This window comes from Neophocaena asiaeorientalis, unplaced genomic scaffold, assembly GCF_003031525.2.
Source record: "Neophocaena asiaeorientalis asiaeorientalis breed wild unplaced genomic scaffold, Neophocaena_asiaeorientalis_V1.1 scaffold218, whole genome shotgun sequence".
NCBI lineage: Eukaryota > Metazoa > Chordata > Mammalia > Artiodactyla > Phocoenidae > Neophocaena > Neophocaena asiaeorientalis.
The window spans coordinates 4016684-4038872 of NW_020172818.1; the positions used below are offsets into that span (position 1 = coordinate 4016684).

Consider the following 22189-nt stretch of genomic DNA (forward strand, 5'->3'; position numbering starts at 1 on the left):
CAACAACGGGGAGACCCCCGCGTACAAAAAAAAAAAAAAAAAAAAATCTACACACCAATATCTATTGAAAAAATATATAACCTTTGGCCCAGCAATTCCACTTCTGGGAATCAACCCTACAAAATCCCAAACATACATAAAAATGTAAAGAAAGTTTAATACACCTTCATCAGTGAAAACTGAAAACACCCTAAATGTCCATCAACAGAAAAATAAATTAAACATTACCACTGCACTATGGAGTGATAGGCTGTTATTAAGATTGCGATAGATTTGTACTGATATGTACCAATATAATGATCTCAGATAGTAGTTGAAAAAAACCGAAAATATGTAGAGTGTGTTATATTTTTAAAAACCATGCACTTACTATATGTGTATGTGAATGTAGAGAAAGAGGGTTGAAAGTGTATACCCCAAATTGTTTAGATGTTAACTCTAAGGAGATTAATGGGATTGAGGAATTAGGAGTAAGAGGAAATACCACATTTTTATTCTGTATGCTTCTGTATTTGAATTTTGACAAAAATGCATTCATGTTTTACTTGTACAATTTTACTTGTATAATTTTGCGGTACGCGGGCCTCTCACTGTTGTGGCCTCTCCTGTTGCGGAGCACAGGCTACGGATGCGCAGGCTCAGCGGCCATGGCTCACAGGCCCAGCCGCTCCGCAGCATGTGGGATCTTCCCGGACCAGGGCATGAACCCACGTCCCCTGCATCGGCAGGCGGACTCTCAACCACTGCACCACCAGGGAAACCCTACTTGTATAATTTTAAAGTGAACTAGGTAGAAACTAGAGTAATTCAAATAATTTAAGAAAAAGATATTTTGAAAAAACTTTTTAAAAAACAAAAGCCAAACCGTAACAGTTTTAATTAATACTAAAACTGGCCAGAGGTCCACCCTGTCAGTTGGAAAACTATGGCCCATGCACCAGATAGAGCCTGCTGCTTGTTTTTGTACAGCCTGCAAGCTAAGATTTTTACATCTTTAAATGATATATATATATGTAAATATATGTGTAAAAATATATACATGTGAAAATTATATGAAATTCAAATCTTAGTGTCCATAAAAGTTGATGAAAGATTGATCAGAAAACAATCACATTTATTCATTACATATTTTCTGTGGCTGCTCTTGCAGCACCACAGCAGAACTGAGTCGTTGCGACAGAGAGCATGGTCCACAGACTCTAAAATATTTACCGTCTGTCACTTAGAAAAAGTTTGCCAACCAGTTTCAAAGAGCAACACATCATCATCATCAACTTTATGAAGAAATGTTTATCATTACATCTTACCAGTTTTAAGGAAATGTCCCAAAACATATTGACTTTGGTCTTTCAGTATACTGACCAGCACAGGATATTCTTTAAAAAGACTCAATGTGTATACCTATTTATCCTTGCCTGTCCAAAAAAATGGTTTTCAACTTATTGTCAATCAAGCATTGCTTTGAGGGAGGGGGCTGGGAAGTTAATACATACAACAACACAAGTACAACACAAGTACATCCCAAACCAAAGAAAACAATTTTACCTCAGTAAATACTCAGCATATACTACAGGCTCTGGCAAAATCTGCTCTAAAAATTCTTCACCTTCATCTCCTTTTGATCTCAAATATTCACAAAGGACACGCCAATACAAAGCAATTTCAGGAGTTAATGTATCTGCTGGAATCAATTTCCTTCATTTAAAAGGGAGACAAAATATATCTTAATATCCAATAAAAATTTGAACTGAGTAGAAAAGTGGGAATAAGCAGACTTGATTTATAACAACCATCCTTTTGACTGCAGAGTCATTAACTTATCCACACAAAAGATAATGAAAATATTTAAACCAAAAGAGAAAAAAAAAAAAAAATCAAATGAGCAAACACAATAGGGATCCACGCTGTTGGACTTTCCATGGTAAGCTAATGCAAAAATCAAAGTAACAAAACAAAACAAAAAACACAGCTAAAGTAGTCTATGATAAAGTAGTGAGTTCTAACACAAGGAGGAAAAAAAGGAAAAAAAGACATCCACCAGACTAAAGAAAAGACATGTAGATAAAAAGTACTGATACAACCTTAAGTAATGCGGAAGAGAACTAATTTTAATTACAGAGGTTCATCAGTATCATATTTCAAATAATGAATACTTTACATACCTGCCATCATTATTTTTACAGATTTCTGTGAGTTCATTAAGAGGAGTCACTGAAAATAAGGCATTGAGAACAGAGACTGCCACTTCAGAAGAATTTTCCACATCTAACCGATGAAGCAACTCTAATATACTTCCTTCAGTGAAACGTAACCAGCCTTGGAGAAGATGCTTCTGCACTGCTTGTTTCACAGCATCTGTTAAGTCATTTGAAACACAGGTGAACAAAGTCTCTCTCTAGCTTCCATTTCCTATATTTTGTCTGTTTTAATTAACTCTTATCAGATCAATGTTAACTAAGTCGACATTTACTAGAAAAATGGGACCAGACAGAGGCAAAACAACGCATACTAAAGAAAAACTTAAAAGTACAATGATATTGTAAAAAGTGAAAAGTCACTGTGATGCTCACTTTCATATGAAAACGTAATAGGTCAGAACCAAATATACAACCACTACCACAGCCTACAAAAATATTTTTGCATTCCTTCTCCCCCGAGTTCACTGGGCTTCAGGTACTAGTCTAGACTATATATAATACCTATTATTTTACTTGTTGCCTGACTTCATCCATTTATTACATGATTGATATGTGCAGTAGTGAATCATACAGGCATATGATTGAAAAACCTTATTCTTAGTTTTTAAAGTCATCCTAGTCATTAGTCCCTCAAACTCATGTTTTCTGGCTACAGCAAAATTAAGCCATTTTAACCTTCTCATGGGGTTTGGAAATTTAAAATATATCATTCTTCATATCATTGCTGTAAGTTGATTCTCCAGCTGTAACAAAGAGAAAAAGGGGGGGGAAAAAAAACTAGAAAAATTATACTGGTCTGACCATTTCTAATTGTTTCAGATACACAGAACACATTCATAGGAGGATATACACAAAAGGGATAAGACAGCATTTTTTTTAAAGGAAGCGAAAGGGGTGAAAAAGAGATCCTGCCCACTTCTGATGTTATTTTTATAGCCTTAAGCTCTAGTTTCTCCATACATAAAACACAGAAAAATTAAAACAAACTGCTACTTCTAAGTACCAAGACCTTTAACCCTAGAAAATGTATTCTATACAATACACGTAGATAAACTTTGACAGGCTGTGGGAATGATAGGCTTACCTGACCTAATTTAGGACACTCTCCTAAACCTTTTAAATCTAACCTCAAAATCTACTAATGTTTTGTCTATAATGATATCTAACTTACCTGATCTGTCATTAAGACCTTGTTGAAGGAGCATTACTCTCTGGGCAATGGACATAGCTCTCATGTGAACCTTTTCAGCTAAAACCTTAAAGAGATGATAATAAAAAAATGGCCATTAAACTCAATATAATTTATTTATTTTATAACTAGTAATATCTCCTTCACCTAAGAAAATTATCCAGAATTTCCAAAAAAATTAGTATCTGGTAACACATTAATGCAATAAGATTCTACCTAGATTACCTACACTCTCCGTCCATAAAAATCTCAATTGAATTATTATGTGCCAAATATTTTTCAAAAGTATTTTAAGAGGGATTACGGAGGGGAAGATGGTGGAAGAGTAAGACGCAGAGATCACCTACTTCCCCACAGATACATCAGAAATACATCTACACGTGGAACAACTCCTACAGAACACCTACTGAACGCTGGCAGACGACCTCAGACCTCCCAAAAGGCAAAAAACTCCCCCACGTATCTGGGGAGAGCAAAAGAAAAAATAAACAGAGACAAAAGAATAGGGACGGGACCTGCATCAGTGGGAGGCAGCTGTGAAGGAGGAAAGGCTTCCACACACTAGGAAGCCCCTTTGCGGGCGGAGACGGCGGGTGGCGGAAGGGGGAAACTTCGGAGCCACGGAGGAGAGCACAACAACAGGGGTGCGGAGGGCAAAGCGGAGAGATTCCCACACAGAGGATCAGTGTTCACCGACACTCACTAGCCCAAGAGTCTTGTCTGCTCACCCGCTGGGGCCAGGGCTGGGAGCTGAGGCTCGGACTTCGGTCGGAGCGCAGGGAGAGGACTGGGGTTGGCGGCGTGAACGCAGCCTGCAGGGGTTAGTGCACCACGGCTAACTAGAAGGGAGTCCAGGGAAAAGTCTGGACCTGCCAAAGAGGCAAAAAACTTTTTCTTCCCTCTTTGCTTCCTGGTACGCGGGGAGAGGGGATTAAGAATGCTGCTTAAAGGAGCTCCAGAGATGGGCACGAGACGCGGCTAACAGCGCGGACCCCAGAGATGGGCATGAGACGCTAAGGCGGCTACTGCTGTCGCCACCAAGAAGCCTGTGTGTGAGCACAGGTCACTATACAACCCTCCCTTCCCTTCTGGGGGAGCCTGTGCAGCCCGCCACTGCCAGGGTTCTGTGATCCAGGGACAACTCCCCCAGGAGAACGCACGGCACGCCTCAGGCTGGTGCAACGTCATGCCAGCCTCTGCCGCCGCAGGCACGCCCCACACTCCACACCGATCCCTCCCCGCGGCCTGGATAAGCCAGAGCCCCCGAATTAGCGGCTCCTTTACCCCCGTCCTGTCTGAGCGAAGAACAGACGCCCTCCAGCGACCTACACGGAGAGGCGGGGCCAAATCCACAGCTGAGCCCCGAGAGCTGTGCAAACAAAGAGAAAGGTAAATCTCTCCCAGCACCCTCAGGAGCAGCGGATTAAATCTCCACAATCAACTTGATGTACCCTGCATCTGTGGAATACATGAATAGACAACGAATCATCCCAAACTGAGGAGGTGGCCTTTGACACCAAGATTTATTATTTTTTCCCCTTTTCCTCTTTTTGTGAGTGTGTATGTGTATGCTTCTGTGTGACATTTTGTCTGTATAGCTTTGCTTTCACAATTTATCCTAGGGTTCTATCTGTCTGTTTTTCTTTTCCTTTTATTATACTCCAATAAAGATGTTAAAAAATAGTATTTTAAGAATACAACTTCTTGTCTTTTAAGAACATGTCTATATAAGATATTGGACTTATTTACCTGATAAGCCAGCTTTCTGACAGCCTCTTTCACATCCTTGGTGCGCCCTACAATTTTTGGCAAAGTCTTTGCTGATGGCGCAATACATGATAACACTGCCCGCCTAACTTCTGGATTTGAATCATTTTCAATCAAAGTAGCATATGCTAAAAATAGAGCAATACATTTTAGTATGCTAACAACATATTATTTAGTTAGCCATAGTCATAGATAACCCACATTTTGATATTTAATCTTTAAAATGATAAAAATCATTTCTTAGTCTTACACATTTAATTTTAGCTGAAGATTTTTTTCTTCCAACATCCCTTAAAAAGGACAGAATTAGAAATTAGTCAATGGACTGGGCAGGAAGGCTAAAACTGAAAATAAATAACCCTAAAGATCATGGAAAATCCATCATTCAGATTATGTCTTTGCTACTCTTTAAGATTTAGAAACAAGTCTAGGATGGAAGCCAGTTTATTTTAAACTGATATGGCTTTATAAAGAGCTCAGTATTTTGATCTTTAATGAATCCTAAAAAGAAATAACTTCTGATTTTACTCATTGAACAAAACTCATTTCCTGTATTTAAATATTTATTCACCTCTATTTCTCAGATTTTCCCATGCTTTATAATCAAGTATATGTTGACTACTAAACATATATGTTTTACATATTATTATGCCCCTCATTTAACACCAAAAAATAACAACTACCACCAGTTATCAATTATAAAGGTAGTAACAGGGACAAAGAGAAAAACAAACCAGAAGAGTTCCCAAAATAAACCTAGGCATATATGGAAAACTGGAATATGACTATCTTTATGAGCCCAGAGGTAGAGAAAGATTGCTTAAGTAAAAGAAAGTGCAAATCATACAGGAAGAGACTGGTAATTCTGACATGAGGAATTTCTGCCCAAAAAAAGACATAGTAAAGACAGTGAAATAATCCATCGAAAGCAGGAAGATCTAACAATTCATATAACCCAAGGATGTCCCTTCAGAATATATAAAGAACTCCAATTAATAAGACAAACCAATAGAAAAATGAGAACACGTTAATAGGCATTATACAGAAGAAACAAAATTGGCTGCTAAATATATGAAAAGATGCATAACAATGACATATGATACACACAACCTGATTAACAAAAATTTAAAAATCTGACAGTACCAATCACTAGAGAGGATATGGCTCAATGAACACGTTTATGCACTGTTATTGGAAATATAAATTGATAAATGTTTTGTAGAACACTTGTACCTCATCTAATAAAGCTGAATGCACATATCCCAACAAGTCCACCCTTAGATACATATCCTAGAAAAACTGTGCACCAGAAGCCATGTACTGTGTAAGAAAGTTCATAGCAACAACACTATATTTTAAGAGGAAAATAACTGGAAACAACTAGAAGGTCCATCAATATTAGAAACAATAAAATTGTCTTACATTCATACAATAGAACAGTATATCAGTAATATATCAACATGGATGAATGTTACAATGAGAAATAATGTTGAGAGCACAGAAAAATATAGTATGATCCACAAAACATACAAAATGATACACAAAACTTAAACATTATTTAGAAGTATATACATGTGGTTAACTGTTTAAACAAACAAACAAAAGGGAACCCAAAATTCAAGATATTCGTTAATTCAGAGGGAGAGTGATATAACTAGAAAGGGACATAAGATAGGCTTCAGAGGTACTGATGATGCTCTATTTATTTTTAGGTTGGATGGTGGCTACTTGGGTATTTTTTTTTAATCATATATTTTTACATACATGTATGTGTGTGTGTATATATAAACTATGCTCTTCCATAATATTTCATAATAAGAAAATTCATCTGCTGAGAATTTAACAAAGTCAGTGAAACTGAAAAAGGATTTAAGGAGCTATACATACCATTAACCACCAGGCATTCATCATCTTTGGGATCCTGAAGGCGTGAAAGAGCAAGAACTGCCTGTATCCTTACATTTGGAATTTTATCTTTCAATCTAATAAGCATGGCTTCATTAATCTTATCAAACAAATCATCATCAATCTGGGCATTTTCTGGCATATTTCCCAAGAGCTTGTTTATGAGCTGGCATACTCTAAATCTAACTGCATTGCTGTTTGCTTCATGAGACTAAAACAGAAACAAAACAAAATTTATTCCAAGTCACATACCATTACTAAATAATGACATACCATTTGAATTCTATGTTTAGAATTCAAGAATTTATAGCAATAATTCATTCCTTGCAGAAAAACTATAATGCTACCTTGATCCATATATACATGCTAAATACACATTACACAACATAAACGTCTCAAAATACACAGTCTAAAGTATCTGCTAAATTACAAGAGCATATTCCTCTTCGGAGGAACTCTTCACTGCTGAACTAGAGAACCCATTTCAAACAAATGTATGTAAGAACTGGTTTAGAATGGTCATTAAAAATTTAATGCTGGAGTTTTTAAAAGTTCACTTTTTAATCTTAATGACAGTTCTAATATTTCCTATAAAAGGCAGATTCGTTCAGACATTTTCTCAATTACCAGATATTCATTCTCTAAGATATACAAACTCCCATGGCCCTTTTAAAATAGTAAAATTTTCTACAATATTCCCTCGAAATTCTAGTTTTTGTATACCTTTAATAGAAAAGTAAACAAATAATTTAAAATGCCACCATCTTCCTCTTCTTCATCATCTTCCATATCTGATTGGTGAAATGAAGTAACAAACTTTGCTGCAAATTCTATTATCCTCTCCACAGCTGGTTCTCGTTTATAGACCACCATAGCATATTTAAGGTAATTAACAAACTCCTCATAAAAACCTGTTCTGTCATCCACCTGAAAGAGAAAAGAAACCCTTCACAAACTGCAGGGATAAAATCCTTTTTTCTCAACAATACTCTAAGACACTGAAAACACCAGCCCTAACTCAAACAAACTAAAATCATTATTTAGTAAACTCTCAATTATCCAAACCATCAAAGGGGAAATAAATTTGCACAAATTTCTCTCCAGAGAAATTTATTTCTCCCAGGAAGAAAACAAACATGAATTTTGACAGTGAAAGGACTCCTCTGATTTTTTTTTTTTTTAACACCCTTGAATTCTCAATATGATGCCTTGGTACCAGTTTAGTAAAAATCTGCTTCTTCATGAACAACCCAAAATCAACCACAGCTTTTGCATTTTACCGTATTACCCTTAACATTACACAGCAATTTCCTTTTGATATAACTCACATCCTACCTCATACCCTCAAGCCCTATACTGACTTACAATTTTTCTCGGACCTCAAGATAATTTATTCCCCCGAAATTCATGGTCCTCTTTTTCTTGAGGCTTCATTTAAAAACGAAACAAACAGTATTTACATGACTAAGAAGAGCCAAGTCCTAACGATTAATTTGCTAATTGGTGATTTGATACAATTTAACAGTGGGGCTAGGTTTACGTAATTAAATGTGGGCGGTGATCTGAGGGACAACACCGCGTTCAGGATCCACGCTGCGGCCCTACACTAGATGCCCGGTCGCCACGGTACGCGCAAACTCTTCTCCAAGTTCACCGCCAGAGGATTAACGGTCCGCGCCGGAGGCCGCTGGGAAGAGGCGGGGGAGGGGAGAGGGTGTGCCTCTCCGAACCAGGTCGAGAAAGTTAAGGAGGTTGGAGTCTTGGTGCGCGGAGTCGGGAAGGTCGCGGGAAGCCCCCGGGAGAGGCTAGGCCGAGCCGGGGAAGGGAGGGGCGGGGGCCCGGTGCCGCGGGCCGCATCGCTTACCGAGTGGTAGGTGCGGCTCAGCGCCACCACCAGCTTCGCCTGGTTCTGGTGCGGCTGCTGCGCCAGCTGGAAGGCCTCCTTAATCGGCAGCAGCCTCTTCTCCGCCCCCATGGCGCCGGGACCCTGTCGTGACGAAGCCTGTCAGCGCTCGGCTTCAGCTGGCCCGACTGACCACGGTCAAGGACTCCACAGGTACGCTTCAGTCTGCAGGCGGCCGACAGCCGAGGGCGTGGTAACCGCCAGAACGTTCAAATAACTCCCGCGGGAGAAGGAAATACGCGAGACTATCGCGAGAGTTTAGAGCGGAGCGAATGGGAAGAGATGGGACCACCCCCTTCAACCCCACCGATGCGGCGCTTGCGCTTAGGGTCTTTTAAACCGTTTTGCGAATGGGAAGTGGCGTTTCTAAGAGAAGGAGGAGTTGGCGCCCCCCGGAAGTGGTATCCACCGGACTGCGAGTCTTGCGGCGGAGTGACTGTTGGATCAGAGCTGGTGGCGCCAGACTTAGTCGTGTCTTGAGGCTGGGAGTGAGGCGAGGAAGAAGAACGGATCCTTCTTGGGTGAGAAAGGGAATCTGCTGAGGGGACGAATCCCCGCCCCCGCTGAAGGGGAGGAGGGGTTCGTTCGGAGGTCCGTCAAGAAGGGAGAGCTAGGGCGTGCGGGAGTGCTGGGCGGCGGCCTGGTTTCTACTGGAAAGGAGGATGTTCCGAGGTCTCCAGATGGAGGCGGGCCGCAGTATTTTTAAGCCTTAGGTCCTCGTCTGGTGGAGAGTCTGCAAACGTGTAAGGCAGTATGGGAAGAGAGGCACGGGTTAATTTAGGTATAGCTTGTTTTAGATGTACCGGCTTTCGAGGCCTGTTTACAGAGGTGCATAACGGCAATGTTTTCAACACAGAATGGAAAAAGAGTTTAGGGTAATGGTAAGATAAAGAAATTTGGAGTGCCTTCCGGCAGGAACTAAGTCTTTAAACTGTTCTTTAATGGAATTATTTGAGACAATTATTAACATCTAAAGAAATAGATTACAAAGCAGGCTGTACGCCTTTTTTCCTGTTGAACTATCTTTCCTCCCCAGCAGCAATGGATTTTCTGAATTTACTGTTAATTTTTATGTATTAATGATATATGAATAAATCTCTGAATAAGTATCTTGTATTGTTTTCATGTTCTAACATATGAATGATCCTATGTGCAACTTGGTTTTTTCACTCAGTATTATTTTTGAGGTTTATTCATATTGATATTTTCATAACCATAACAACACCTTTTGGACCCATTGTCGAGGAAAAATTAACCAATGGTTGATCTAGGAAAGAAATGGAGAATTTTATTCAAGCCAACCTGAGGGTTATAACCTGTGAGACAATCTTTCAGGAGGCTCAGGACTGTCCTGCCCTTTTGAGGTCTAAGCACAGTAATATATGTGGGTTTTTTTGGGTTTTTTTGTTTTTGCGGTACGCGGGCCTCTCACTGTTGTGGCCTCTCCTGTTGCGGAGCACAGGCGCCGGACGCACAGGCTCAGCGGCCATGGCTCACGGGCCCAACCGCTCCGCGGCATGTGGGATCTTCCCGGACCGGGGCACGAACCCGTGTCCCCTGCATCGGCAGGCGGACTCTCAACTACTGCGCCACCAGGGAAGCCCAGTAATATATGTTTTTGAGACAAAGGGTTATACGTCAAATGACGTATTATTGACAGTTTACACAATCCAGATCTATAGTTACAAAGAGAGTAGTAGGTCATGGGTCATCTTGACTCCTTACAAGATTAAGAAGGAATGTTATCTCCTAAGAAGGTTTGGTTAGTGCAGATACACAACACACACTAAAGGGGAGGGAGGAGGCCCAAACAGGCAGAGAAAATTTTTATGTTTAAATTTTTCTTGTCTTGCCATAAAATATGAATTTTATTTCATCACCTTATATGCCAAGACACTGTTCTAAGCACTTTACTTCATTTAATCCTTAGGTACAACCCTTGTAAATTCTTTCTGTCTTTTTAAGAAGAGGAAACTGAGGTACATATAGGTTGCTCTAGAATTCTGTTGTATGAGCATGCCATAATTTATTCATCTATTCTCTTCATAGTCCTAATTCCTGAAACATTGCAGGTATTCAAATGCTAGTTAAAATAGTAAATATGGTTAGCAGTAATAGTAAATATTGGGTTGCCCATAATTTCAAAATTATCAAGATGTCTAATTTCTGAAAAGGCAAGAGGGGTGGGTATTTTAGGTTAATCAGCTAGAGGGAAAGCAGAGGTTTAAGAGTGCATGGAATATAGTCGATAACATTTATAATCTCACTATAGCTAAAATGTAGAATACCTAGACAGCTGTGGTGAAAGAAACCTAGAACGGGCATTAATTTTTTAACCAGCTGTATCCAAAGTATCATTTCAACATGTACTCAACATAAATTATATTGATGAGATAATTTACATTCTTTTTTTTTCCTATTAAGTCTTTGGAATTGGGAATTATTTTACACTAGCTACATTTCAAACTGCTCAATAAACATGGGGCTAGTGACTACAGTATTAGATAGTGTAGAACTCTTCTTACTTTGGGAACCACTGAATATACCATTTGTTTTTCATGTAAAATCAACTGGTGAACTAAAAGTCAGAACAAACTAATATTTGGAGAAATTTTTCTTATTTTGTGGCCTTTAATTGCTCAGCTCTCTTTATGCTTTGGGTGCCTGCTACCTTTGTTGCTTTAACTGTGAAATTTCTAACAATATTATTTCATTTAGCATATTTTATTTGGTTACCCACAAATGAGAGGTGACTTCATACCATTTTGTCATTACTGAGGGATGAGGCATCTGGCCACCAGAGGTCAGCCTAAGTATATTTTGACCAGCTTGGGCAGGGGGGATTAATATGTTTTTGTTCAGTATTTTTGGAACATTATCTGAAAAGTTAAAAAAAAAGATACTAGATTACAAAAATGGCAGCCTTTGGAATGGAAGAAAATATTTTCAAGCCATATATCCTGTAAGATGTTAATATCAAAAATATATAAGTACTCATATAATTCAGTAGCAAAAAAATTAATAATAACCTGCTTTAAAAATGAGCAAAGGACCTGAATAGACATTTTTCCAGAGAACACCTACAAATGGCCAACATGTATATGAAAAGGATCTCAACATCACTTATCATCAGGGAAATGCAAATCACAACCACAATAAGGTATCACTTCACACCTGTCAGGATGGCTGTTATCAAAAAGTCAGAAGATAACAAGTGTTGGTGAGGATTAGGACCCTTATACACGTTGATGGGAAACAATATGGAGGTTCCTCAAAAAAGTAAGAATAGAGCTATCATATGATCCAGCAATCCCCCTTCTTGGTATATATTCAAAGGATAAAATTACTATCTCAAAGATATATCTACATTGCCATGTTTATTGCAGCATTATTCACAGTAACCAAGATATGGAAATAATCTAAGTGTCCATCAATGAATGAATGAATAAAGAAGATGTGACATTTATATACATACACAATTCAGTCTTTAAAAAGAAGGAAATCCTGCAACTTACAACAACATGGGTCAACCTGGAGGACATTCTGCCATGTGAAATAAACCAGACACAGAAAGACAAATACTGTATGATCCCACTTATATGTGGAATCTTAAAAAGTTGAACTCATAGTAATAAAGAGTAGAATGGGAGTTATCGGTGGCTAGCGGGTGGAGGAAATAGATATCAAAGCATACAGCCTTTCTAGAGACCTAATGTACATCATAATGACTATAGTTGATCATGTATACTTGAAATTTGCTGAGAATAGATCTCAAGTGTTATCATCACATGCAAAAAAAAATATATAGTAACTGTGAGGTGATGGGTATGTTAATTAGCTTGATTGTGTAACCATTTCACAGTGAATACATATATCAAAGCATCACATTGTACATGTTAAATATATGTAATTTGTCAATTATACCTCGATAAAACTGGTAAAAAAAAAAAAAGATGCTATATTAAGCTTAAACTCACTGCCTTTAGGTTACCTGTGTCTTGACTTTTTCTCTAAATGCTATAGGGAAAAGAACACATTGTAGCAACTAAACTAAGCAAACTAACTAATTCATATGGTAAGTCTGTTTAGTTCTGAAATTACAGAAAAATGGTTCTTTCAAAGTAAATTATACATGGGAGTGTACAGAGTAAGTGGTTAATTCACTTTTGATATGAGAGTATTATTACTCATGGAATGTAAATAGGTAACAGTGATGGGTTCACTCTAGAATTTACGTATGCCTTCAAAGAAACTTTGTTTTATTTTTGCTTAACAAAAAAAAGTAGGGTGAGCCTTTTAAAGAATGCTTTGAGCAACATAATTACTGAAGTATAGCCAATCAATAATCATGCAAATGGAATCTGGTTGAAATGAAAATAGTAAAAGTATAAGAGGACAGAAGAATTAAAAGCTAACCCCTGGGGACTTCCCTGGTGGTGCAGTGGTTAAGAATCCGCCTGCCAATGCAGGGGACACAGGTTCGAGCCCTGGTCCAGGAAGATCACACATGCCGCAGAGCAACTAGCCTGTGCGCCACAACTACTGAGCCTGTGCTCTAGAGCCCGGGAGCCACAACTGCTGACCCCGTGCTCCTCAACAAGAGAAGCCACCACAATGAGAAGCCCACACACCGCAACGAAGAGTAGCCCATGCTCGCCACACTAAAGAAAGCCCGGGCGCAGCAACAAAGACCCAACAGAGCCAAAATTAATTAATTAATTAATTAGTTTTTAAAAAAAGTTAACACCTGTCTCAATAAAATACTTATGGTATGTTTTAAATTTTCCTTTTTTTTTCAGATTGAAGTAGATAATAATATTATAAACTTTTAAAAGTATTTGCACTCATGTTCTTAAAGATGAAGTTATAAGCAGTGACCTTTATATTGCTTTAGTAGCATTATCTTTGTTGATCTTGTTTAAAAAAATTATTTCATTTCTCTTTGTACAACATACTACCAAATCACCTGAATATAATTTAGGAATTTTTGTCTCCCTAGAATAAAAGTGAAACATGCTTGTATAGTTACTTACAGCAGGCCTTCATCATTCTCTCATTAATTTTTCCAAAAAATTTGCTAAGCCCCTAATACGTGCCAGACACTGCAGAGAACTAAATTAGATAAAGAATGAGTAGAAGCCAGAGAAATGTTTTTTAGAGGAATAGTACTGACACGAAGCCAGACCATATCCACTTCAGTGTGTATTTGAAACTAGAGATGTTTACTAACTTTCATTTTGGAAATCATTCCTACATGATGGCGTGAGTGGGATCTTGATATTTTGGTTTTGCTTTTTTCGTTCGGACCTATGTCCTTAGTCCATCCATGTTGCTATGTATACTTCTAATGTGCTTTTAACACATGTTAACCTATCCACTCCTCCAGTGATGGAAGCCTGGAATGCTTCTATTTCTTTACCATCAAAGATGACTCCCCAGAGTACATGTTGGTCTTATGGAGAATTTCTCTGCTATATATACCCAAGAGTGGAATTCCTACATCATGAGTTGTGCAAATAGTTTGACTAAGTAGTGCTGACAGATTGCTCTTCAGAAAGGTTACCCCAGTCTGTAATCCCACCAGTAGTGCTGGTTTCTAAGGGAGTTCCTTTAGTCCCCTCACGAACACTTGGCATTTTCCAGCTTTCTAATTTTTACCAAAATAATAGAATAATGTGATATCTATTTACTCATCATATAGTTAATGGCCTGTGGATTTTCTCTTCTGTAAATTGGATATTTTTGTCCTTTGTCCATTTCTTTATTAAGACTGCTACCTTTTTGGTTGTTGTTGATTTGTAGTTAACTTTGTTCTTGATGTGTTTAGTTCAATCCAAAAATACTAATTTTGATGTGATTGAATTCATCGTATTTTGGTCTTGTGCGTTATGTTTTTTTAAGAAGTGCTTCTCTGGCCCTAAGTCACAAAGATATTCTCCTGCATTATATTTTATTAACTATATAGTTTTACAATTCTCATTTAGGTCTTTAACCTGTCATGAGTCCTCCTTTGTATGTGGCATTATATAGGTATACAGTTTTATTTTTCTTCATGTAATGAGCCAGTTTTTACCAATATTATTATATACTAAATGCATTCATTCCCCCTTGATTTATGTGCCAACTTTACTGTATACTACATTCTTAAGTCTTATGTGGCTCTATTTCTGAGCTTTGTTCCATTGGACTATTTGTTCTTATTCTAACCACCCTACTTTAATTTCTGTGGCTTCTGTAACATGTGTAATAGTATGTGTTAATATCCTGTAGGCCATGATATTTACTTTACTCTTCTGCTTAGTTTGTTTAGCTATATGTGGAATTTTATTCTTAACATATTGGAATTGTATAAATTAATTTGGAAAAAAGTTCTTATAATATTCATTGTTCCATCCAAGAGCATGGAATGTCTGTCTATTTTAAATCATCTATGTCCTTCATTAGAATTTTACAGTCTTCTTCATAGAGGTCTCGCATATCATTGATTAGTTCTTAAATCCTTTATAGGTTTTTTATTTTGCCCCTATTGTGCAAGTGATGTATGTAATACATTTCATGGTTAGTATTGCTGGTGTTAAGAGTGCCTGGGGTCAAATCCTGATTCTATCACTTAGTAGATATATGACCCTGGACAGGTAGCTTAAGCCTCATGTATAAAATGGGGTCAATAAAAGTACCTACCTTATAGGATTGTTAGGAGAATTTTAAATGAGCTAACATTTGTGCAGTTCCTAGAATAGTACCTGGAAATTTTTAAGTGCTATATAAATAAATTAATGAATAGTCATAGGTTGATCTCAGATCCAGAAACTTTGTTGAACTCTTTTATTAGCTCTAATAGTTTATAAGTTAGGCTTTTTTTAATGTTAGATGACCATATCATCTGTAAATTAGTAGTTTTATATCTTTTTTCCAGTTCTCACACCTTTTTTAAAAAAAATATTGATTAGGACTTTGGTACCTTGTTACACTGGTACTTTGTTACACAATATCAGTCCTTATCATCCTTATCTAATTTCTTTTTTTTAATTAATTAATTTATTTATTTTTGGCTGCGTTGGGTCTTTGTTGCTGCGCTCAGGCTTTCTCTAGTTGTGGCGAACGGGGGCTATTCTTCCTTGTGGAGCACGGGCTCTAGGCGCGCGGGCTCTAGAGCTCAGGCTCAGTTGTCGTGGTGCATGGGCTTAGTTGCTCCACGGCATGTGGGATCTTCCTGGACCACAGATAGAACCCTTGTCCCTTGCATTGAGAGGTGGATTCCTAACGACTGCGCCACCAGGGAATTCCCTAATTTCATTTTTAAAGGGAATATATCTGAAATTTCTCATTTAGGATATTTGCTGAAAGTTTTTCATAGATAATTTTTACCTTGTTGAGAAAGTAACTTTCTCTTCCTAGTTTGGTAAGAGCATTCTGTTTTTTAAAACATAAATAGGTGTTGATCAAGAACCAAGAACGGTTAAATATCCATAGTTAATAAAATTATCTAACTTATTTTATTGCTGTAGTGACTTATATTTATAAATTTTATGAAGTTGAGATATTCTTGCTTTCCTATGATAAGCTCTATATGATTGTGACATTCTTTTTTTCTTTAATACACTATTACATTTTGTTAGGTAATATTTGAAATTTTTGCAAGTGAAATGAGCCTTTCTTATTTGCTTCATCTCTAGATTTGGAATTAATATTTTATTATCCTCATAAAAGGAGTTTTATGCTATTTTTCTTTTTTCTGGAACAATTTATATAAAATATGTATTAATTTCCTTGGAAGTTTAGTGGAACGCTCTTATAAAACCATTTGCACCTGGTGTTTTTAATAGGTTGTTACCTTTTGAGTTTAATACTGGTCTGTTTTATTCAAGTTATCTATTTCTTCCTGTACAAACTTTAGTATTTTATATTCTTCTAGAATTTAGCCATTTTATCTAGGTTTTCACATTTTAGCATATATTATGTTTTTAATTTTGAGGGGGTATTTTAAAATCTCTTTCCTGATAACTCTCACCAGTTTTGTTTTTCTTATTCATATTTTCAGAAAACCGTCTTTCAGTTTTATCACTCTATTATTCTTTTATATACTATTTAATTTCTGCCTTTATTGCTTCCTTTCTGCTTATTTTGCTGTTGCACTTTTCCATTGTCTTGAATTGAATGCTTAATTTGTGCGTATTTAAACTTCCTTGTTTCCTCAATCAGTGTATTTAAAGCTATAAATTTCTTCTAGGTACTGGTTTGGCCATACCCCACAAATTTTTGCTTGTGGGGTTATATTATTATTCAGTTTTATATCTAATATCTTTTATGATTTCCATTTTATTGATTCATGAGCTATTTAGTTTCCTAACAGGATTACTTTTAACTAACCTTTAATATCTACTTTTATTGCATTATGGTTAGAGAATTTAGTCTAAATGAAATTGACCCTTTGGAATCTAGTTATACTTTATAACCTAATGCATGAACTATTTGTGTGTGTGTGTGTGTGTACTTATTATCTGTTCTGTTTGGTATAGAGTTTTGTATACTTAAATAATATAATATCTAAAGTATATTAATATTTTAACTTTTTCAGAATGCTTGTATCCCTGCTTATATTCCCTTGTCAGTTCTATTAGTTGTTACTAGAGAAATTTTGAGGATGTGCTTTTAGGGTCATAGATGTTTATGATGAGTGTATCACTTTCATTGTTTTCCTTTTACTAGTATTATCATCAATCTTTGTCCCTTATATTTTTTTGCCTTGAAATATTTTTTGTTGGATATTAAGATTGCTGTCCCAGCTTTATTCTGGTCCACAGTTACCTGATATATATTTTTTCGTATTTTTAGCTTTGACCAAATTGGGTCTTTTTGCTTTAAAATATCTTTTGTTAGCAGCATATTGTTAAATCTTGTTTTGTTTTGTTGATCCAGTCTGAGTGTCTGCCTTTTAATTGTCAACTTAAGCTGTTTATATTCATTTTAACTCCTGCTATATTAAGATTTTTACCTGCCATCTTCCCTCATTATCTGTAGAGTATGGTCATAGGACCACAACCTCTGGGGTCCCAGCAAGAGTTCTAACGGATAGAACTCTACAACCAGCACAGGTCCCCTAAAACTAATCCCAACAAGCACCTCTAAAGATAAAAAAGATATCTTTTATAGCTCCCTATTTGGAGTTTGGAGCATAAGGGATCTGCTCTTGCAGAAGTAATTTCCTGGGCTAGAACTGCATGATAAAAAACAAACTAGCCCAGATATGTACCAACAAAAGATTAAAGTGGCCCCAGGCTCTTCTTCCCAATTTTGTCTTGGTAGGATCCATTCCCAGTAGGAAACTCTGCCTAAACCTATGTGCTAGAGATGGGAAAGCTGATAAGGTTTCTTGCTCAACACCATGTGCTTGGATAGTCTATGAAGTTAGATGGATAATAATGTTACCCAGTGCTTTCAGGCTTTAATATCATGTCTCTAGTCTTCTCATTCACAGGTTAAGGCTACCTTTCCAGATAGTCCAACAACTAAGTCACCAGTTTCCAAGGACATTTGCACCACCTATGGAAAACATCAGATCCGTGCACACCAGACAGATCCTTGACACCTCGTCCCACCATCCCTCTGTGCAAAAGTTGCTGCACCAGCGGACAAAGAAGGCGACCACTGAGTTTCTTTTCATTATGAAATAGATATAATATCTCTGCCAGCAAAAAAGAGTACACAAAGTGTCTCTTCATAATTTCACAACCAGTTGAGACCATGCTAAGAAAATCAGCTTGCCTAGATAAGGACCCCTTCTCTTCTTGGGTAGCCAGGATTTGAAGGAGAGACTCTGACCTGTGCCACTGGTAAGTGACTAAATTTTACACACTGAACTGGTCCTGAGAACTGAGCTGTCTTCTCTGTAAGTGAAGAATATACAACATAATCTTGAAGGACTGCACAGTGGTGCGAGCCAGAGGCATACTGTGTGTGTGTAACAGACTGAGAAACAGACAAATGAATCCTATTGAAAGGATTTCTCATCTTCTGCTTCTATTTGCCAGTGTTAGTGTTTTACTGGCTTAGATTGTTACCTTTTTCTGGTACCTTTTTTTCTATACTGTTGTTCTATTCTAATGGGTCCTAGAAATCCCTCTCCTGACCCCTTATCAGAATCAGAAAGTGAGGAAGAAGAAAATGCTAACTACCTAAATGAGAGTTCTGGGGAAGAGTGGGATTCCTCTGAAGAAGAGGACCCTGTGGTGCCCAACCTAACACCTCTTGAGAGTCTTGCCTGGCAGGTTAAGTGCCTTTTAAAATATTCTACAACTTGGAAATCTTTAAATCCTAATTCCTGGTTGTATCATGCTAAACTCTTGGATGCTAGCACACCAGTCCATATACTACGAGAGATAGGACTAAGACTCTCCCATTGCTCCCATTGTGTACCCAAACTGGAACCAATTCCTGAATGGCCTCCTTTAGCTTCTTGTGGAGTCCCACCTTTTCAAAAGCCCCTTATGAGTCCCAGCCGGCTTTCTAGAGATCATGCCACTCTAAATGGGGCACTGCAATTTGCCACCAAACAGTTAAGCCGAACATTGAGTAGAGCCACTCCCATACCTGAGTACCTAAAACAAATTCCTAATTCATGTGTTTCTGGTTGTTGCTGTGGCTGGTTAACTAAAACAGTTAAGGAAACAACCCGCACTGAACCCATCCACACTACTTACTCCTACACTGACTTCCAAAAGGCAGTTAACAAACTCCTAACTGCATCACTATAAAGATCCACCGTTCCTTCTCATATCTCTCATGTTGCCAGTTGAGAAAGGAATACCGTTACACAGCCCACAGTTGAGGAACTAACAAACATCTTCTCAACCAAACTGTCCTGGTATGCCAAAATACGATCAAGTACTGAATATAATACCCAAGAGTCCTGTAACTCCAGTACAGAAGATGTGCTTTGTGAGCATTCACTTTGAAAGACCCTGTGGTTAAAATGACAACTTCAGTAGAGAATTAGTCAGAAGGGACCTTATTACAAGAGATAAGTTGACTATTCTCCACACTTAGCTCTCCCCGCAGTTTACTCTGCCTGTCTAATGGACTTAACTAGATACCTAATTATTAATGGGAAGGAAAAGGAGGCCACTACCCCATTTGTTACCCAACCTTCAGAATAGCCATTGTGGAAAGTGGTAAGTTAGCTACTCCCAGTAACACCTTTCTGAGCATACTTTTCTCTGATACTCATTTCTAGGGAGGTAGCTGAGTTAAATTGAATAACTAGATAAAAGAAAATGGTGGGAATATGGATTTATCTCCCTCTTTTTACATTGGTAGACCTATATATGGCACCCTTTAGGAGTTCCTGTTTTGTGGGGAGGGAGTGCAGTAGTGTAGTAGTAGCCTACACTGCTCCAGGCCTATTATGGAACCTGCAGTTACAGCATAAACATTTTATAGGCTCCCACCAGGCAGTCTCTAGCTAAAGTGGCTTGTAAGATCATACCTGGGGATTAAACAGACACCTGTTCCATAGGCAATATATTTCCTGCATCTTGGCATCCAGACCTTAGTCAAGAGCAAATAAAACCCATTCCAAAGACCAATGGGAAAAAATTCAGAGAGCATTTATGTTAGTGGATTAAAGTATTTCATCTGTATGATGTTCCCTGGAGCAGTACTTCATGCACTTTCCATGTCCATTGCAAACTTTTCAGGAACTTTACTGCAGAAATTCTCAGCCTAATACAGTCTGAAGTTGAAGAGTTTTTTAGCATCATTGTTTTTCTACATCTAGCTTTAGATTTTTTTTTCTGGCTGAATAGAAAGCATATGTACCCTTGTAAATGAATCTTGCTGTGTTTATTTAGATGAGTCAAAACGTAGAAATCAACATACATAAAATGCATGAGACCAGTAAGTCTTTTCACACACCTACAATAAAGAGTGAAACCTTTGTGTGATCCTGGTTGACTGGGCATCTAAAGGGAATCAGAAAACAGATTGTTAAAGATATATATCTCTCCTTATTTTAGTTTTGCTTTTTCCTATTCTCCATAATCAAGTTCTGTATACAGTGTGGCATCAGAAAATTGAAGCATTAATGGAATCACAAATTCTATAAATGTATAGCGACTTTAAGGAGAGAGGAGAATGTTTATAACCTAATGAGTAGTTTCTGCTGAACCTTAGTTGTCTCCTCTTAAGGAAAAAGGAGGGAATTATAGTAGGTAGAAAAAAATACTTGTTAATGGAAAATTTGTTACTGAACTGAAACCATATAATGTTAGTGTAACTGAATGTATCAGTAACTGTTCCTGTGTAGATGTTCTATGAAGTTGGTTTTTAAAATGTTACAAAAACCTGTTTCTTTCTTTGTTTCTTTTTCTTTTTTTTTTTAGGGGAAGGTGGGAAGAGGTAGAGGGGTCTAAAAATTAAAATCTGTTGATGTTTATGTAACCATAATATGTTCCTCTGTGTGTGTGTGTGTGTGTGTGTGTGTGTGTGTGTGTGTAAAAGTGCCTACACTACTTTCTTTTTTTTTTTTAATACTTGATAGGTAGCACAGTTCTCACAGCCACTCTTCATTGCAGAAAAGGTCCACAAATTTGGAACACCTATCTTTTCCTTCCAGAACCCCCCAAAGAGTCAAGGATTTGGGGGCACAAGGTACCCTGGAAGGTGAAGTTGAGGAGCAAAGTTGAAAATAAGGGAATTATTTGAAAGTTTATTTTTGTTCTCCCTTTGTAGCCAGGCAGCTTTCCCTTTTTCTAGCAGAAGGCTAGCGGCTTATTCTCTGGAGAAATTGAACCAAATGGATCAGAACTGGGGCCTGGGGGGGAGAATGGCAGTGGTAGTGAGGTGCTATTCTGAAAACAGGATGATTGAGAGAAGGTCAGTATTCTGAACATTATAATCCTTCAGTGCCCTTTCACCACCTCACTACAGAATCTGGTAGCTGGGCTTATCCCCAGCCCTGACCAGCCCATCTAAAAAGATGGACAATTTAAAAAGTAGTTTGCCACTTGATTATTTGTTACAGTGAAACCCAGAGTTCACAGCCCTGCTCATTCATACGTGGCTTTCAGTCCCTTGAAGTCATGATAAGCTGATAGCCAAGGATCACTAGACATTTGAAGATACCTTCAACAATGAAAGATGAAGACCAAAACAATTAAAAGTACCTAAAACAAAAAAAAACTGAAAATGAGGCAGAAAACATAAAGCTCTCAAAGATGCTATGATATT

At 37.7% G+C, this 22189-nt stretch overlaps 2 protein-coding genes across 4 annotated transcripts in view; one reads left to right on the forward strand and one right to left on the reverse strand.

Moving 5' to 3' along the window:
• Positions 1–9151, reverse strand: part of NCAPG (non-SMC condensin I complex subunit G) — a 41223-nt gene extending 32072 nt beyond the window's left edge. The window contains exons 1-7 of one of the 2 annotated variants that reach the window (XM_024741766.1): positions 8924–9151; positions 7783–7986; positions 7042–7270; positions 5137–5282; positions 3370–3454; positions 2163–2355; positions 1546–1695 (exon numbers count right to left, since the gene is read on the reverse strand). In XM_024741766.1, coding sequence (XP_024597534.1) covers positions 1546–1695; positions 2163–2355; positions 3370–3454; positions 5137–5282; positions 7042–7270; positions 7783–7986; positions 8924–9034 — 1118 coding nt within the window. In that variant the 5' untranslated portion in view covers positions 9035–9151. Of the gene's footprint in view, positions 1–1545; positions 1696–2162; positions 2356–3369; positions 3455–5136; positions 5283–7041; positions 7271–7782; positions 7987–8424; positions 8508–8923 lie in introns of those variants that run through there. The other variant, XM_024741767.1, reaches the window with a different exon arrangement.
• A 92-nt stretch (positions 9152–9243) lies between these two features.
• On the forward strand, positions 9244–21307 carry DCAF16 (DDB1 and CUL4 associated factor 16). Of its 2 annotated transcripts, none has more exons than XM_024741823.1 (2): positions 9244–9483; positions 18426–21307. In XM_024741823.1, exon 2 carries the CDS (start codon positions 19066–19068, stop codon positions 19714–19716), a length of 651 nt encoding a protein of 216 aa, XP_024597591.1. In that variant the 5' UTR covers positions 9244–9483; positions 18426–19065; the 3' UTR covers positions 19717–21307. The 2 variants fall into 2 exon arrangements, with proteins under 2 accessions (XP_024597591.1, XP_024597590.1); XM_024741822.1 differs by having other exon boundaries at positions 18441–21307.
• The last annotated feature ends 882 nt before the right edge of the window (positions 21308–22189 follow it).

Excerpts from the sequence above, each read along its gene's own strand:
- DCAF16 (XM_024741823.1), top strand. The coding sequence starts at position 19,066 with ATGGGTCCTAGAAATCCCTCTCCTGACCCCTTATCAGAATCAGAAAGT.